At 40.1% G+C, this 20290-nt stretch overlaps 1 protein-coding gene across 1 annotated transcript in view; it reads right to left on the reverse strand.

Annotated features, from left to right (window-relative positions):
• Positions 1-2001: 2001 nt before the first annotated feature.
• lhfpl3 (LHFPL tetraspan subfamily member 3) overlaps positions 2002-20290 on the reverse strand; it is a 52659-nt gene continuing 34370 nt past the window's right edge. The window contains exons 2-3 of the mRNA XM_085375715.1: positions 3988-4218; positions 2002-2024 (exon numbers count right to left, since the gene is read on the reverse strand). Of these exons, the coding sequence (XP_085231841.1) occupies positions 2002-2024; positions 3988-4218 (254 nt within the window). The remainder of the gene's footprint in view (positions 2025-3987; positions 4219-20290) is intronic.

Here is a 20290-nt window from a genome sequence, read left to right on the forward strand (position 1 = left end):
GAAGAAGCTTCTTGGATGAGAGGTGAAAGGTGTTCACTAAACTTGAAGAAGTCCAGTTGTTTTCTTTCCAAGCTCCATATGCATACCAGGATAGAAAAACACACACAATGAAACACTTATTGGCCTCCCCAGAACCCAGACCTACATTGCTGAAGCAGTGTGGGATTATCTGGACAGAAAACAGAAGAAAGGGCAGCCAACATTCCAACAAGAGCTTTGAGTGTCCTTCATAAAGCTTCGAGAGCTACTTAAAGAAATTACAAGAAAGCATGGCTTCAGGCTGCGTTGAAGAAAAAAGGCAGTAACACCAAATATTGACTTTCAAGCTCATTAGAGTTGTACAAACTCCACTTTTGCCTTATATACTCAGTTTCCATGCATGCACATTGTTCAATAAGTTGCTGTAGAACCTAAAGAAGTGACAGGTTGCTCACAATACTGCACATTTCTGAATGGATATATGAGAGGTATACGCCCCATCATCTTATTCAATTAAGAGTGCAAGCTGGGGCACTCTTAACCTAACCAATGCCTATCTTTGAACTCTGTAAGGAAGCTAGAGTACCCATGGGTATGGCCCCAATTGACCAGTAGATTCAAACCAAGGACTTTCTCTATGTGAGGAAACAAAGCTAACTGTCTCACTGTGCTGCCCCAGCAGGAGACATATCGGGGCTAAATACAGGTCAGGCAAGTGTCTGGGCATGCTCCTGATCCAGAAAGACCTTCCATGATCTGGCGCTGTGGGTGTGGGCACAGTCATGGGTAAGGTTTTGCCACAAGAATGGCAGAAGTACAGTTTTAAGTGCCTCATCTCAGCACCTCTATCCAATCACATTTCCACCAAGAACAGTCAGCTCAGAGATGGTGCTCTCATGGATGTACAAGGCTTCAGCAAGAGCCGATGACAGAGTCTTGTACACTGTTCTTTTAGTGCTCTGACACCACTGGCCTGGGAATACAGCACGCTGAATCAGTTCTGAGTTGTACAAGTGAGTTCATTTGTGCTCGTTAAGCAAAATTACCAATCCCATCACTGACTAAAACCAATAAACCAGAACCGAAAACTACTCAGATAATCTGTTTGGGTGTTCTAAGAGATTAAAATTAGATACTGAGCAATGGATTTAAAACAAAAACATAAAACTCACCTCTCTTTTTTCAGTGTACTATATTTCAAATTACTACATATGAGAAGCCAGCATCAGGCATGCCGTTATCCACACCTTAGACAATCAGCAGTTAAACACCAAAAACACCAAACGCTCTCACACTATTACTGTAAGGTAAGTAGGGGTTGCAGAGGGGGGTAATGCGAGAGTTTGAACATAACGTGACAGACTGTCAAAAATATATTATTGCTTTATTATTAATAGATTATCATTTCTTATTGCTTGTGGCGACGGTGGTGGTGGTGGTTGTAGCTTAAAAAGTAAGACTGCTACCTTTCATGAGCTGCGGCCACTGTTTGCACTTCAATCAACTGCTTTAAACTTTCAGCCGCTTTAAACTTTAAAGCGGCTGATCGAGGAGATTGAGGTGTCTTTAAAGTTTAAAGGCACAGTCAACAGGCGAACTGACTCATGAGGCGAGAGGGACCACAGCCAGAAAATGAAGTCAGTAAATTAACTGAGTAATACAGCAACACATCTGCTGTTTCTAGACAGCTTTCTAACATTAGCCAGTACAGGCTCAAAAAACCCCAAGTTTATTGACTAATTTTATTACTCAGGAATTCAGGTATTGATTTGTAAGAGAGGCAGAATGCTTTAAAATTCATAGTCTCACTTTAATTGCCACGAAACCCTTTATTTCACCTCAATCAGTAAATTAGGCTTTTAGGTTTTAGTGGGCCTAAGAAGGAGAAAAAAGGATGGGATAAAATGTTTTTGTAATGAGGAAAGACATTATTATTTTTATTTGAATGTTTAGAGATTGTTCTTGTGCTCTACAATGACACACTTACCTGTGTGTGTGTTGCTGCAATGGCATCAGCAGACGTTATATGGCATTATTACCGCTCTCTGTGGGGGTGGAAGAAGAAAGGGATGTGAGTGGAAAGTATGAAGAAGTTGTCATAACCAGCAGGCGGCAGTATTGCATAACATTCCTGCCCCTACAGAATCAAACATCATACAATTAGCCCACCTCCCCCTCCTCTGATTTCCTCAGGTTTCAAACTTGGACAGGTGTCACAATCTATCCTCCTGAGTGACAGGATAAGAAAAACATCCCATTTACACTTCATCTGCTGTTTGATGAATCCCCCATTTTCACTTTGGGGATCATATTTCATCTACATTTGCCTCTCTCCCTCTCTCATTGTCCTCCTCGCCTCATTATCCCTCTCCCTCTGTCTTGTCCTCACTCTCCGGTCTCTAGGTTGATAATGGCTTCTTCCTCTCAGTCACTTTGCTTATATGAGCTAACAGGCAACTGTGTCCCGGCTGATAGGGTGGCTGTGATTCATTTAGACAGGCTGGCAGCAAGCTGTGTAAACAGCCATTAGTAATTCATGACTCTGTCCAGCATCCCCAGGCTTCAATTAACCCTTGCTATTGGTGCATTCTTCCATTCAGTTGCCCGTCTTTTTCTTTCTGCCCATCTCCGATTGCTTTTCATCTCTGTCCTCCTTCATCTGCATTCCTGCCTCCTTCCAGCCTCCTCGCGGTTTTAAATCATCCTCTTTGGGTTCGAGCGTAGTTGTCATTGAGCCCAGTCAAAGAAAGAAAAATCTCACTGGTAACAGGAGCAAACAAAACCAGCCGAGCAGGTGGTGTATAACGTCCCGTCTAATGTATGCAAATTAAGAGCTCGTGCATGTGAAATCATGCAAGCAAATAAAAGGCATTTTCTTTATTTAAAGCTGCTGCTGGGATGTGGGGAAACATGATGTCTTTGATGTGAGAAGAAAGGCCAGTTAAGCAGAAAAACACAGCAAAAGTAGTGAGGACTGAAGTCATAGGTTTAATGTCTCCAGGCTTGACAAAACAAACAAAATGCTTTGACTTCACCTGAGACTTTGAATACTTATGAAACATCCCCCAGGCCAGAAGTGGAATAAAATCTTGGTGGGACCTGCTGCTTATTCTCTTAGTCCAGCAGTCAAATTGATTTTTTAATAAGTTCAGTAGCACCTCTTTTGTTTTTCTTTGAAAACAGCCCGGATCTCATTTCAGGTATAATTGCACTGCAGCCGTTATTTGTTTGCTGTATACCCAACTGCCTCAATTACTATAAAATGGGTTTGGAAAGTAATAAAGATATTTATTTATTTATTCTTAGAAATTGCATTTGCAATGACGACACAAATCTGACGAACAACGGGTAATGACTTTCTGCAGGGCTTAGATGTTCAATCACAGGAAAACTTTTCCAGCTTATTTTTGAGCAGGTTGTATAAGTGTGCCTAACAACAAGTGTTTTGATGTGATTGACTGATTCATCTGAACCGAATTACCAGCAGGCTCATATTATCAGCCAATATTACCGATTTGTCAATTTATTGGCCTCTGCATTTATATGAAAATGTAAAAAATAAAGAGACAGGAGATACACCCTTTAACCACGTTATGAGTGTTGATGTTGCATAGTTTATCCACCAGAGGGCACTCTGCAGCTTCCCTGTTTGAATCATTTATTTGAATAAATAACTACACATAGCAAATATTAGAGAAATTTGATTGTGTTTTTGTTTGTCTGAAAGAAAATGTAATCGGCTGACATACTGGAATGTTGGTTTTGGTATCGGTATACACATCGATATCAGTCTTAAAAATTCTACCATACCATAGGTATATATATAATTTATATTGTTAAACCTCTCTGCACCCCTTATCGTCTTTTCAGACACTTCAGGTGTTGCCTAGGCTTAATTGCTAATTGATCACACCTGGTGAGGTGCAGATAATGTAATTTCTTGAAATATTACCATAAAACACCATAAAAACTGCCCCAAAGAGGAAGCGTGTGCAGGTGTCTTCTTACTGTCTCCTAGCAGCTCCTCAGACATCAGACTGTCCTGGCGGTTTCCTAAGACGAAGGCCAGAAAGGAGAGGATGAGAGCATCCAGGATGCCCATGATGGCCAGGATGTAGGCCCAGCGCACCGAGCAGGCGCCTAGTGTGTACTTATCCGTCTGTTCGCCACACATCCTTTTCACCTCGTCGCTGTCCCAGCCATCTGGGTAGATCATGCAGCCCAGAATCAGACACGTACCTGGAGCAGGAGGACACAGTGACAGACAAGTGATATTAGATGTCAGTGTTACACATTGCTGTGTAGTAATACATGTTATTCAGTGTACACTGTGGTCTGAGGAGGTGATGTAGGGCTTTATGCACATTTTAACCTTTAGGTATAGTAAATAAGCTGCATAAACTGACCTTTAAGCTGGGAAATTCAACCAGGATGTCACACTTTGATTTATAATTGGTCAAATTATGAATGTCACTGACTACAATTAATGTAAAACACAGAGCACACACATTCACTTATTGTGCATTCCATGATTTCCAATCAAGTCTGCTTTGAGAAAAAACTCGCTAAACTCCACCACCTTTGTTAAGGAAGAAAATAAACAGCCAAAAAACATATTGGAACAAAATTCCTCTTTAACAATGTGAGAGACTGATAAAGTCACACAGAAACGATCACTTCCAGTTATTGATGCTAAAGGTGGATCTACAGGCTGGTGTACTTAACTGTGACATTTTTTTTTTCAAAGGTAACCTAAATAGCCGACAAAGCTACTTTGCACAGAAAGGAAGAGGCAGTCACAAAGTGCCTTACAGGATAAAATAAGATACAACAATACAACTGGAAACAAATCCCACAACTTGGAGGCTGCATCTCAAAAACACGATCTTCTTTTGTCGTTAACCTGGACTGAAGTACCTCTAAGAAGCATCGATCAGCTCACTTCATACACCCCGTAGTTAGGTATGGATGTAGGCATTTACTAATTTAGGGAAGCATCTGACCATGAAGAGCTCTGAGAGTGAAAAACCTTAAACCTAATGAGGAGCTGGTGTCAACAGGACAGAATTGGTGTCACATGGGAGGTTTTAGATGACCTGGTGAGCAGTCTCATCTGTAAGCGATCCAGGGATGATTTGCTCAGGCAGAGTAAGAATGAATTCCAGAAAGTTCTGTTTTTCTTCTATATTTAAGGACAGGTAATTGTCTGCCATCAAATTCTTTATCCAATCTTAATGCAGTCATCAAGGACAGAAATGTGGCTGCATTCTGGTATCGCATCCTCTCCTCAGCCAGTGTGGGCTGCCAGTTTATGGTGGACATTCAACTTCAACTTTGTCTATGACCTCACTAGCCTGTAGTTTAGCTTAAAGTCTCTGTGTCACACACAGTTAAGTCCAGCAGCTATTTTTTTTTAACAAAGTGTTTAATGTGAAAGCATTTTGCTATGCAATTCTTCTCAAATATGTCTTATGGGTGTTCTCAGCATTTAAAAAAGGATAACTCACATTTATTTTGGATTAAAGTGGACTGCCTACAAGAATTTGGCATATACGAGTCCTCATGGTGCATTTCTGCATGACAGTGATGCCTTCGTGAGCAAATGATAGGACTGGGTGACCGAAGAATGATTATTATATATATATATTTATAGCCCACAGCAATGTGCTGTTGAAAAAGGCTTCATTCCAAGAGCCATCAGCTCTCATCAGGTTGACAGATGAGAATTTTTAAGCCAATGACATTTACATTTGTTTACTTTTTATGTTGTTCTTCTTCCTGTTTGTTGAGCTGAAGAAGAATTCACAATGAATATTTATTCCCTCTTAAAAGGAGACACATCCTCTGGAGTGCAGAGTCACCAAACAAAGTTGGTGAAGGAGGCACGAAGATGCCAGCACATGTCACACGGCACCATGTGGCGACTCGGGCTGCCTTCGTTAGCCGTCTGCTTGCACGGCTGACGTTGACACAGCGAGCTGTTACAGAGTAGAGTCATCTAACAACACTTGGAGTTGTTTTCACAATCGCACGCTCGCACTCACTCTCACACTCGCTCTCACAGTCGGTTGAGGCAGCGAAGTCAACGGTGAGGCTGTGAGGTCTGTAGTAATTGTGACACTGCTGCCAAAAGCTAAGTCAGAGGATCTGGGAGGGTTTGTGTGTGCATGCTTATGCTCATTTGTGTCTCATGGAGAGACAGTTTGGCCTTTTCGGAAAGGCACAAAACCTTCACGAGTAGATTTTTTTATGATGAATGATGAATTTTAATTCCTGTGCAGTTAGGCTGGGAGTCGTAGGGTTTTTCATCATTAAAGAAAACTTTTTAAAAAAAGCTGTCATTTGGGTTGAATCTGACCTTTGCTGGGCTGCATTTAGCACACTGCTGGGCTAAAGATAAAGGGGCAATCCACTGATTTTTATCTATAATTTAGCAGCCTTAGGCAGACGTATCTATGGCTTTATCCCTGATCGTCACTAAAATTTTAAGTGTGAGCCAGTTTTAACAACGGAACTTTAAAAGAAAGGATTAATTGAAATTGTGGTCTGCAATTTTGCACTTTTGTCATCCATTCCTATATTTTCTACCAATGTATCCATATATTTAAATGACTTTAATAATATATTGATTGAATTCCCCTTAGTCCACCTATCAATTTTCCTAACAGCCTAGCCAACAAGCATTGTGGGGGGGCTGAAGTCTATCCCAACTGACATTTGGCAAGAGGCAAGCTATGTTTAAATCTATCTATCCATCACAGGGATAATAGGAAGACACAGATAACTGCTGTCACTCAAATCCACACCTACTGCCAATTTAGAATCGCCAATTATCCTAACATTCATGTCTCTGCACTGGGGGAGGAAGCTGGAGAGAGCCCATGCAGGCACAGGCAGCCACCCAGAACCTTCTTGATATGAACTACATCCACTGCACACCCCAAATCCACATTACTTTATTTCAAATTTATGCTGAAGCCCTCCCTTTAGGGAAATGTGTATAACGTAACACACAAAAACATGTTGAAGCGGGTTTGTTCTCCTTGTGCCTGCAGGGATTTACTAATGAAGTCCAGGAACATGCACGTTAGGTTAATTGGTGCCTGTAAATTGGTGCTGATGTGAGAGTGTGTGATTGTGTGTCTCTCTGTGGTAACTAGTCCAGAGTGTGTCCTGCCTATCGCCATATGACTGCTGGGATAAGCTCCCTATATCAGATAAGAGGTTAAAAAAGATGGGTGGATGGTCTTTGGTATAAATATTTTATTTTATCATGAAGCTTCAGTGAAGAATTGGGACAGGCTGACAGAGATGATACAGTCCTGTCAGTGTATATTTATTGAAACATTTCAAACTAAATCAAAAAGAGGAAACTATGCCCAGGGGATGATATGAAGGAGCAGATATATTTACGATTTATGATGTTTAGTTATAGGAGTCCAAAGGGGGAAATAAATGCTACAGAAATTAAAATGAGTTAAGGACTAGCAACAAAGCATTTGATTGTTTTACAAAAGAAGGCTCTGGATTAAAAAAAACCATTCTGGTCATCTGGGGCCTGTCTGTGTTTACTTTGCATGTTCTCCCAGTAACTGCATGGCTTCTCCTCCCACAGTCCAAACACAGGCTTGTAAGGTTAACTGGTTGCTCACTTTGGCATTTCATTAACAGAAAAACAAACAACAACAACATAAAAATACATTCACAGAGTCACTTATGTGCAGCTGTGCTTGCACAGTAAGAGCCATTAAATTTACATTTAAAAGAACACTGCAAAATACTTTCTAATTAATAAACTTATGCACTGGGTCACCTTTACAGGGCACATAACAAGCTACTTTAAACCACACAGTTAACCTTAATGTAAAATTCTAAACACATTTTGTTTATAATTTTCTTTCTTATCCTGTCAAGATGACTCCACACTGTTTTGAGGTCCGGGCTCTGGGGAGGCCAGTCCATGACTGATGCGTTCCACTGTGTGTTTTCCTATCCAGGTGTGCTTTTACTGCACTGGCAGTGTGTTTGGGATCATTGTCATGCTGAAAAATGAAGCTGTTGTTTCAGATGCTTTCCAGATGGTACTGAATGATTTCATTTTGATTTCTCTTCCCTTACTTAATATTGGGTTTTTGACAGCGACCCTTTCACTGAGACCATTTCTGCTGAGGCTTCAGGGATCAGTAGATGATTGGCTGAAAGGACAGATGCCTGTGTCTGGATTTTTTCCTGTTTCTCAAGGACACGACTTTCCGATAATGTTCATCTGCTGTAGACAGTTTTTTAAGCATGTCACTTCTTCTTTTGTTCTCCACTTATCCAGTTTCCTCAGTTTTTTAAAGGCATATATGCCAATTTCCCAGCCAATAGCTCTTTGGGATATTTGGAAACAAAATACAAAGAAATAATGGGTGACTCAAGACTTTTGCACAGGAAAAATGGATTCAGATTTTTGTTTCTCATCCAGCAGTTCCACATGTTTTCCTGTGATTTTAACAGACTGCTTCCTTAATTGCTTTCTTTTTGTCACGGTGTGCAGATTGCAGATTTTGTCGTTATCTCAGCTGAACTGCAGGAAGAATTAAGAAGTGATCCAACAAATAAAAAGAGGAAGAAAAAACAAGATGACGCTTCAAAACAAAAGACAGCACATGGCTTCCGCATGCTTTTCTCATCCTAGCATCAGGGTCTTGTAAGGGATATTGTTTCTAATGTGAAAGCATTATGCCATTCACTGTCCTCACAAACACAGATGCCTAAACCTGTGTGAGTGTATGCACCAAGTTAGGACACTAATGTGAGCTTGCAGTAGCTTAAAAAGATGGATGATCTCTTGAAATGTCAGAGACTCATGCCTCTCAATCCTGCTCCTTTCCCTTCATCATCTCTAAGCAGTGAACATGAGAAGTTGATGGTACAGTAGTGACATGTGTAGTCTTTGTTATTCAGAGATGAACTACACAACCAGCCTTCCTCCTCACAACAGCAACAGGCTACCGTAATGATAACCAGTATTGATGTAAAAGCACTCTAATCCATTTGTAATGCCTACAATTCCCAGGAGGCAATGAGGGTATTGACTTCCCCCGCTGCCTTCCTGAGTTTGGAGATCAATTTCCTCAGTGTCAGGGAATTAAAGCAGCGTTGTGTTTGTTGGCAATTCATTTCTTTATATTATCTGTATTAGACGCAGCACAAACACAGGAACCTCAGAGTTCTGTCTTTTTCTGCAGGGTGGTTATAAAGCATTCATTAGGTATTTTTTCCTAATGAGCTTCCACTCATTTGGCGTCCGATCGCATTCATTAATATATTCCCCACTCGGCTTGTGATCGTGTCAACACAGAGTTCAGCACGTCATCCAAACAAAGACAGAAAGACAAAGATTCGAATGTGTAAAGAGTGAAATTCACAAGAAAACATTTCATGTTTTTTCTACTGAGGGTGAAAAGGAGATATTTTAAGTATTTCTTTATTTTGACATGCTCAAAGCTGCTGCTTGGTGTTTCCCTTTTTTCTTTTTCCAGCAGTGTTTGTCATGATCCAGGAGAGAGGATGCAAGAACAAACAAAATGAGGGAACAAAAAAAGCTTTAATTTGTTAGCCAAAAAAGCAAAATAATACACAAAAGTCAAAAGGAGGGTAACAAAACCAGCAAATTCCAAAACAGAAACAGGAGAAACACCTGCAGCTTTTCTATGTCCTTCTCCCTTTAACCCAAACATCAATCTCAATGTGTCACATTGAAGGTTGTCTCAATACCTCTGGAGGACAGTGGAGGCTGGCCTTAATCGAGGATACACAGGTGTGTCCTTTACCGAGGTGTTTTTACCTTTGCTGGGCTGAATGGGATCTTTTGCAGGTTTACATCTTGGACTCATTTTAAACAGAGACATGTTGGCTTTAAATTCTGATCATCACCAAAATGTTATGCAAAAGGCAGTTGAACAGCTGACAGCTGAAGTTTAAAAGAGAGGAAGCTGTAGGATACATAATGTTGGATGATTAAGCCCTGCTAGGGGCTGCAAGTCAAAATATCTTGATGCAACAGTTTTGCCATTCATCCGTAATCTGTCTCTTGCAGGTTTCCAGACATTTGAGTAATGCAGTACCCCTCCACAGTTATATGCTGACAGAAATCTGCCACCCTGCAGAGAGTACTTCTACACATTTCCTGCCAGTATATCTGACCATTTAACTGAAGGCTCAGAGGCAAGGATGTCTCACTTTATTACCATTTTATTGCTTTGATTCCTCTCTTCTGCCTCTTGCGCAACCTTGATTCCTCCCCTCACATCCTAGTCCCTAGTCCATGGCAAAAGCTCCGTCTAAAAAGACATTAGCTCATCATTCATTCGTCTTAAAGTGAAGTTGGGGAAAAGGTTGTGCAAAGAGACAAATGATAAAGCAGAACATTAGGCACAAACACAGGCGATATTTGAGGCGGGGCAGTAATTCACAGAGAAAGGAAGGCAGAGGAAAAGCAATCACCATGATACAACAAGATATCTGCATGGGGAGGCATGGTTGGATAGTCAATACTAATTCTCCAAATACTAAAGACAAGTAGTTAAGTGCTTCCTTTATTATTTCATTTAGCGGAAAATACGCTGAATTGTACATACAAATTTACAGTGATCTCCTTCCCTATCCTCCCATTTTGCTCAATCCTTTATTTATTGACTTGTTTGTTTGTTTGTTTTTCAAATTACTCATAAAATTACTTTATTAGCTTTTATTTATGCATGAGGATTATGTGCATGTGAATTAGGGTTTCTTGTTTTTTGTTTTTTGAAAGTAAAACCAAAGTAATGGTTACTTTATCAGTGATTTTTTTTTTCTGTTGTACTTGCTTGGTTTGGCTTTTTTGTCTTAATAAATAGATTTCAAATAAAATAAAATCTGCTTCTTGTCAAAGTGTTGGCATGCATTCATATAAGCTCTCTAAATCAAGACTATGAGCTATATTAATTAATCAAAGTATGTTTAAAGTTCATTTTACTTCACTTTGCTTCAGTACTGGTCACAGTAATCCTAAACAAGTTGCAGTTTAGGATCTCTCTCCAGCAGAGGAATCAAAATAAAATAGGATTTATTTAATTTTAATAGGATCTGTACTCATTGTTCTTCAGCAAAGAAAACACAAGAACACAGGACTGTGACAGCACTTTTGTTTTTTCAAGTGAAAAACAACTTGAATACAAAAATCAAACCAAGAACATGATCGCTGAAGAGACCCAAACAAAATGTCCAAAATCACCTCTCAACTCAAAAAGAGCTTTCTACAAACAGCATTTTAGGAAATAGTTGCTGAAACTCAAACGTTTCACCATGTCCTCACCACTACATTAGTGATTACTTCTTCTTATTTATATCAGAGGATTTGGTACAGTGAACAGTCTCCTGTGTAAACAACCTGCTCCTGTAGGCTTTCTGCTGTAATATTAATAGAATAAGATGAAGCGCACAGCATCTCAACGGCAAGCCTTAAATCTCCCACAGAGCCAAATACAGGAGATCAAAGAGACACCGGGTTTGTCTTCCTGACTCTCATCTGAAAGCCTGGAGATATGCAGTGTTGTTCCAGGCTCCAGCCTCTGGTAGACAGAGGTTTGATGCCACAAAAGTCAACATATATCTGAACTAAAGCCAAATACACACGGTTCAGTCTTTGCACGAGGGTACTAAAGAATTAGAATGTATGTCCCTCTTTACCTCACTAACTGATCGCACTGCTTTCCTGTTAGATGCCATCTTTAATAGTAAATACTGTTTTTTCCTGCTTTCAAACATGTTCTGAATCTGAGCTTCAGATAATGTGTAACTTCTGTCTTCTGCTGTTATCTCCAAAGCTGGAAACGCTCAGACAAACATTGTTTTTTTTTCCTATAAATACCTTGGAGTACACATTGACAATAAACTGGACTGGGCTAAAAACACCACAGCACTTTACAGGAAGGGCCAGAGTCGTCTCTATTTTTTGAGGCGACTGAGGTCCTTCAACATCTGCCAGAAAATGCTGAGGATTTTCTATGAGTCTGTTGTGGCCAGTGCGATCCTCTATGCTGTTGCATGCTGGGGGAGCAGGCTGAGGGTCGCAGATGCCAACAGACTTAATAAACTGATCCGTAAGGCCAGCAATGTTGTGGGGATGGAGCTGGACTCCCTCAAGGTGGTGTCGGAGAGGCGGATGCTGTCCAAGATAAAGACAATGTTGGATAACACCTCCCACCCACTCCATGACATGTTGGTCAGTCACAGGAGCTCGTTCAGTGAGAGACTGAGATTACCGAAAAGCACCACTGAACGACACAGGAAATCATTCCTGCCTGTGGCCATCTCCCTGTACAACGCATCCACTTAACACACTGTTTGCTGCTACAGCTACACATGTTTCTTTTCCAACTATTTATTTATGAGTGACTTATGTATGTATGTATGTATATATATGTATATATTGTACTATTCTTAGTTAGCGTATTGTCTGTCTTGTCTTAATGTTGGTTTAAAATGGAGCACTGTAACAAAAAAATAATAATTTCCCCCAGGGATCAATAAAGTATTCTGATTCTGATTTTATCCCCAAAACTGTCTAAAAAAGAAGGCTGCGAGCAATCGTTCATCTTCATGCCACGCAGCTACAACAATCCTACAGATGGCATGCAGCTAAAACAGTAAAAACATGCAGCAACAACAGGGTCAGCCTCTTCATCTCCTGTTTGATAAAGCCCCCTCATCTCAGCCGCAGAGGAGAAAGTAGCTGCCTGCACACAATCGCTGTCATGAATAATGAAAAATATTATGAAATCCTCCACCGAGGACTCGTGTCAGCTCAGTTTGAGTCTTCAAATGAGTGATGTTCTGAAACGGCGCAGACTAAAAGCTGACTGTGACATTTATATTGGCAGAAAGCAGCTGAGGGATCCAGGTTTTAAAGTCTCCTGATGTTTGAGGTCGACTTACGAAAAAATTAAATAAATAATAATAAAACAAATCGAGCAGTTCAGAAATGTTCCAAACAAGGTTCTTAACTGAAGGCCTCATTCAGAATGGCAGCACTCGCTGCAGGGGATGAGGAGTAATGAGCTAAATTTCACATTGGACTCCTGAGAGCAACTCTCCACCACGGAGAGGAGATGAGCTCGATTACTCTCATTCCTCTCTGGTCACTCTGGAGACTGTACGCCTGTTTGGTCAAGACAGAATGAAAGAGATTGAATTCACAGACGGATTAATTTTGCTTTTTCATACATATTGCAATGGTAATTTCATGTTTTACTGTGCTAGCAATGCAGAAATCCACTGAAGCAAAGTGGAATTAACCCTGTGAAGCCTGGCACATCAAATAATGGGCAGATAACATGGCAACAACACTGCTAAAAGAAAAAAATGAGTCATCTTATCAGGGTTAGAGACTCACTTCTTCAGAGTAGTATCTAGAGACCAGATGATACCCGATGATCTCTCTATAAATAACCTTTTGTAATATTCAAATGGTGCTCTAGAACATCTTAAGCAGCCGTGCACGATAAATAATATACTTAAATGGAGAATTGTCCTTAGTCAACCTTCTTCCTCTCTTTTCGTCTTCTTCTCTCTTGTAGATTTTCTTTCTCTTAACATAAACAAATCATTTTTTGGTCTCAAATTTCAGATATAAAGTATTTATGACTCAAAGAAGAGAAACTTTTTTAAACACTTTATTTCACCTGAAGAAATGATTTTTTTAAAAATCCCTGTGAAATATTTCTGATGATAACGTATATATATGATCACAGGTTTAATTAAATGATCAAAGCACTGACTTTATAACTGTAGCATTATGAAACATAATCATGAAAAATACCTGTAGTTTTATATTAGATACAATGTTACGACATGAGAATATCTGGAAAGACTGATCTTATATTAAATTACTTATAATCTTACCTAAAAATGGCAGATCAGACAGCATGAAAGCAGGAAGTGGTGCCCCCACAAAGCCACCCTCAGACATGTGTTTATCCTCACCTCCTTTACTTTCCTGCTTTCCAGCACTATATTCCTGCTAATTTGTGCTGGCGGTCCCTACTGTTACATTTATAAAAAACAACAACAACAAAAAAAAATCCAACCAAACAACTGGACAAAATGGATAAGTTACTCCACCAGCTGCTGCAGGGGCTCATTCAGTTGCCCCCAGGCTGCGGTCTTACTTGTGGTTCTCAGGAGTTTGTCAAAGTATAATAGTAGGGAGAACCTTCAGCTTTCAGGCTCCTCTCCTCTGGAACCAGCTCCCAGTTTGGATTCGGGAGGAGACACCCTCTCTACTTTTAAGGTTAGGCTTTAAACTTTCATTTTTGATATAGCATATAGTTATAGCTGGATCAGGTGATTCTGCATTTCTTCTCTACCCTCCTCTTTTCACTAGTGTTGTAATACAGCGGTCCCCAACCCCCGGGCCTCGGACCAGTACCGGTCTGTGAGTCGCTTGGTACCGGGCCGCGAAGGTTGAGGCTCAGGTGTGAAATGTATGGTTTTCAGGGTTTTTATCGGTTTTCAGCGTTATTTTGTTATCATTTTTATCGTTAACTCTGTTTTCCTGGGTCTTTTCACGTGTGTTATGAATAAATCTTTTTTTCGGTACCGGTACTAGTTTTATTTTGTTGTATTTATCGGCGACACCTTAAAGGCCGGTCCGCGAAAATATTGTCGGGCATAAACCGGTCCGTGGCGCAAAAACGGTTGGGGACCGCTGTTGTAATATATGCCCCTATGTGGTAGGACTCGACTTAAGCGGTCAAAGAAGTGCAGGAGACTGATGCTGTCCAGTGTAGCAAGTGATTTATTCACCATTCTGTGGCCCAACAATATTTACAAAGAAACAAATAAGAAACTCAACTCTATAATTAACTCAATTCAACTAAACATAACTGAACTTAAATCAACGGAAATTAAGGTCAAACTGCACACAGCTACACTGACCTGAACCCTTCTTCTGAAACACCTGAGTTCGTCTGCTTAAATAGTCCCCTTAATCAAACACTTTCTCCCCTGGACTATTCCATTCAGTAGGTAGGTGAGATGAACATGATTATATTCATCCTCTACTACTCCTCTTGACTGGCAACATAAACTCTGGTGTAATCAATACATATCACAACATTAAATCTATTTCTTTATAAACCCTTTAAAATCAACTTTATTAAATTATAAGAATTCTTCCCCTCCTGCCCTTGGTCCCTTCCTGTGACCTCAGATGAACCCAGAAGGTATAAAGCAGGAAGTAGAACTACATTTCCTCCTTTTGCTTCTGGAAGACAGGTAGGTAAAGGTAAGTTCAAAACAATACAAATTAACAGTTGAAATAAATAACATGTTAACTTAACAAACTTGTATGAATTGATTTAAACCAAGATGTTATATTATATAATCTGTAAAAGTGCAGAACATAAACAAACCCGGGATAGTAGATGTTTGCCTATTGCAGATTACATGTGAAATATGGTTAAATCAAAACAAGAATGTTAACTAAGAATGTAGACAAATGGTCTTCTCACCCACTTTGTCACATCCTATTTCTTCCCATAGTTTGTTTTGTCCTTTTCTCTCACCTCCCAACCAGCTGCCGTATATTATAGCCCCTCCCTGACATTGATTGTTTAATCATTGTCAGGGAGGGGCTATCAGGTCTTTTCCTGTTGGAGGAGGTTCTTTCTCCCCACCATCCACAAATGCAGCTCATAAAGAACAATCTGATTGCTGAGGTTTTCACTCCAGTGCCAGAGGATCTTTACCTTGCAGTATAAATCACCCATAGGAAACTGTAGTTGTAAAATGAAGCTATATAAAATATAATATCTAATGTGTTCATGTGAGGATATAAACTTTCTAAAGGAAAACGCCAGCAGATTTTAAAGCGGACCTACTATGGTCATTTCCATCTCTGGATTTGATTCTCAGTGTCAAAAAAGCTCCTATGGCTCCTCCCCCTTAAATCCAGCTTTCTTCTGACACTGTATCTGCAAACACAAGGTTTGAACAGCAGGCTTTAGGCTTGAGATAGCATTAGGGATGTCCACTCTTTCTGACATCACACAGAGCCAAAAGTAAAAAACAAACAAACCCTGAAGCTTGACAAGGAGTACTTTTACATTATTATTTGAAGCTTCAGTTGGATTTACAATGACAGTATATGCATGTGACAGAAAATAAGGAAAAGCAGAGTAGTTCCACTTTAAATAACTGTGACTTGACTTCCCTGGCTTAAAATATTGCATTAAGCCAACCTGGCAGGTTTCACATGTGCGCACCTAACTTTTCATTCAGGTGTGTGCGTCGCTACTGTCACACTTGTGCAGGCTCGGGAGCTGTGAGCCGCAGAGAGATCAAAAAGGACTACAGATTTCTCGTCTCCCACGGGCGCTCGCTCATCATACTACTCCTGACTCTACACACCTCTGGCTGCGCTGAGGGAAGCTGATAATGAGACGGGATGGTATGTAGTTCAACTCACTATATGATATCTAATGTTGTTAGATTCTTTTCCACATACTGACACTCAGCGGGAAATCATCTCTTCTCACTGAGGTCAGAGGTTATGTAGAAAAAATAAATTTGCCACTGAAAAGTTTCTCAAACATCTCTTCAGTGATTACATACGACCTTGAAGTCTCTGTAACTCTCCACACACACGCACACACACGTCCTCATTGCACTTCCTCTCTCCTTGAAGGCTTTCCAGCTGACAGCTGTTGGCAGCGACACCAGGACAATCAGAGGAGGAGGTGCTGTAATCTAGACCTCAGTCCAATCACCACATGATGTTACACACACACACACACTGATACACACACTGATACACACACATATACACACTCACACACATGTGAAGCCACTCATTGTGATGCATTTCACAGGCCCAGCTTCATCTGACTTCTGTGCACATATTCAGGTGAGTGTGCGCTCGTAAGGTATGCATGTGCATCAGCTTCAAGGTGGAGCATGGCAAGTGATATTAATGGGAGTTAATTGGGGCAGAAACTGGCAGATAAATGAAAGGGGACTAGAATACCTCCTCCACCTCCTCCTACCTCTCTCCACCCTATTGCCCTGAATCCTTCTGCCCTGCAGAGGGGCGAGAAAGTGCGTGTGTGTGTGAGAAAGAGAGCTGAGAGATAAGGCATGATTTGCGACATGAATCCTGCTGCATGCCCCCATCCTCATTAACACCTCTTGTATTACGTTCACTGCTTCACATGGCTGGTGTGCGCTATCGACTGCTGGCACAGCAGATTAATGAGCTGCTTAGAAGTCGCTGCACTTCCAGGCTTCATGTCTTACAGCGTCACACATTGTGTGCTACAGTAGAGTGGAAAATATGATTTCATGTGAAAAGAGGTAAATGTCAGCTAAAGCAGCACTTGAATTGCAAACTCACACCTGTAACAGGCGATACTGCAAATACTGCAAAGCTAACAACAAAATGCAGTGATGCGAATGCAACAGAGTGAGTGCCTGCATGCTCAGCCCATAAAATCTATATGATCATCATTTTATGAGCATTGGCATTACTACACACTTTGTTCAGCACTTCATCTGCATCACTAAAAGATATGCATGGAGCCAGAAGTGTAACTGCTGTCATCTTAATGCTCACATAACTTAAACAGGGATCCTAAAATACTGAATGCGGGACAAAATGGGATATGCTAGCAGTTCATGTCCAACGTAAAAATAAAAATGGAATGAGAAGCAGGTTTCTGGTTTTGCATTTAGCACATTAAACACAAATAAATGTTGAATGTGACTTTTCCAACTCTCTTTTTTTTTTTTTTATAAATACAAAAAGAGTAAAGCTTGCTCTGATAGTCTCTTATTTCACTAGCAATTTTCTTTTGGCCTGATACACTTATACTCTTACTCCTTTTGTGAAATTAAAAGGGGAAAAAAGTATCCAATGAGACAAAGAATTACAGAGCCCCGCAAGGGACATTGGAGAAAAAAAAATAAAGATGAACTTTTGCGAGATCTCGCAAAAGTTCATCTTTATTTATTTTTTCAATGTTCATTGCGGGGCTCGGTAAAAATAAAGTATTTACCAGTCAAAAAACCCCACATTTTCTCTGTGCTAGTTTCCATCATATTCACCAAAAATCTGCATTAGATTTGATAAGAATAAAATGCTTTCCTCACATGGACTGGGTAAAAGACAGACTATAGTTGAGCACACATCCTGCAGAGTCAGTGAAAGAATCATGGGAGCCTGTCTCGAGGTGTGGGACAAGACGAGGGTTATAAATACTGTAGTTCGACATAAAGAGGGACATCAGGTCAACATAAATTTATAATTAATTTTCTTTCGCTACAGCCAATGTCATAACGCCAACGTTTCTATTTATATTATTATTTATACCTATATTCCTTCAGGCTTCCGTTTAAGTCTCTTTGGTCTGCTTCCATGCAAGTCTAGTAGCGTGGGCATCTTCTATGTATTAGTTGAAACTGAAGTTACTTAACACTGATTTTAAGTTGGCTTGGACGGTTATAAGGAAACCTCTGCAGACTTTACTGTGGACATTATTTATTGCTCACGTAGTGTTTGAAGTTTTCCGATTGATTTCGAGAGAAGCATTTAAGCTGCGCTTCAGATGAACTATGAGGAGTCTAAAGTAGGTTTAAATTTATTCAAATATTGATAAGTCAGTGAAAAGAGTTTCGTTTTAATGGCCTCTTATTTCTTTAGAATTTAGTGAGAAAATTGGAAACAGGATTTTTTTGAACCACTGACATGTGTGAATGTTCTGGGAATACAACATACAAAGCAAAAACAGAGTTTGTGTAAGTGAATATTTGTTGTAACCACCTTCATTCTACAACACAACCTCGTAATTTCTTCTTAAAGTATTTTCCTTCTTTGGATGTTGGCTCACTTTTGTTGTTCACACACTGCTTGAATAAAACACACTTTAAAACCTATTTTTTTTTTTATGTTGAGGTCCCGGCTGTTCTTAAGGACTTTCATATACTGTTCACCTGCTGCTGATAGTTTTTTGGCCTACCACTTTCTCTTTTATCTTCCACTTGTCCAGTTTCTTCAGTTTCTTTAAGGACATCATGCTGAGATTTGCTGAAATACTATTTTATGCCTGTCAAACTGTGTTATTGTTGGAATTTTCATAGACCCAACTAAAGAAATGGGGAAAAAAAAAAAAAACAACCCATGTGGTTTTTTTTGACAGACAGCTGGTAAAAAAGTGCCTAAAGATACAATTTAAAATTGGTTCTTTGCCAATGTCTGTTATGTGCAGACACAGCCCGGGTTCATCCCTCCAGTTAGGTGTCTTTTTCATGCTTTAATGATTCATGGATCAGCATTAAGTACCTTAACATAAAAGACATATTCCTCTGAAAATGATCAAGTACAAAATAATAAATACAGAATAATAAATAACACAATTTATAAATAAAAAAATATATATAAATAAAAAAGAATAAAAGTAAAAGTTCTCTAGGTTTTTATAGAGATGCAAGACTAGAAACAACTGTCTGAAGCTGAGCATTTGTCTCACAGGGATTAATTGTGTGGATGGCAACCTCCTCATCTGAAACTTTAGGTGCACCCTGGGCAGGTTGCATGTCCACACCTTACAATCAATTTAGAACTCCCAGTTAATCTATGGACTGAGGGGGACAAGCAGAGGAAACCCATGCAGTCCGTCTGGCCCCAGAAGGCCAGAAATCTTATTGATGTTGAGGTGATAGTGCTGAGTGCTTTCTGAGTAAGTGCTTTTTACTGATCATTAAAAAGAAGTTTTGTTTATATCAGCAGCAAGGCTCCCTGTCTTTGCAAGCGCACATGACACTGAAAGATGAAAACTCTCCAAACCATTCAGGATCATCTGCTGGAAACACAACAAATGCAGAAATATCAAATAACCAAATATATCTCACTTTAATCTTATGAGAACTTTAACCAGTGCAAGCCTCACAGGGAGCTGTCCCCTCCCTGTGGTGCTGAAATCTCAACCAGGGCTGACAGCTGTTTCCCGCTCCTCTGTTCTGCACTACACAGCCTGAAGATTTCTCTGATTCAGATCCTGACCGAGGTCACTTTGAGCATCTGTGTATGCACGCCAGCGTATAACCCTCCCACCCATCCACACTTTTTTTTGGCTTGCTCACCACCTCCAACAACAGCTAAACACCATGCTGCTGTTGTTGTTGTCGCTGCGCGATAAAGCGGTAGGAGCGAGGGAAGTAAAGGTGGGGAAGAAAAAGCAAAAATAAAGAGACAGAAGTGAGGAGGAGTGACAGCAGCAGGGAAGTGGTT

Source organism: Diplotaxodon limnothrissa, linkage group LG17, assembly GCF_057381915.1.
Source record: "Diplotaxodon limnothrissa isolate DT_005_m linkage group LG17, D_limnothrissa_male_GT1.1, whole genome shotgun sequence".
NCBI classification, from domain to species: domain Eukaryota; kingdom Metazoa; phylum Chordata; class Actinopteri; order Cichliformes; family Cichlidae; genus Diplotaxodon; species Diplotaxodon limnothrissa.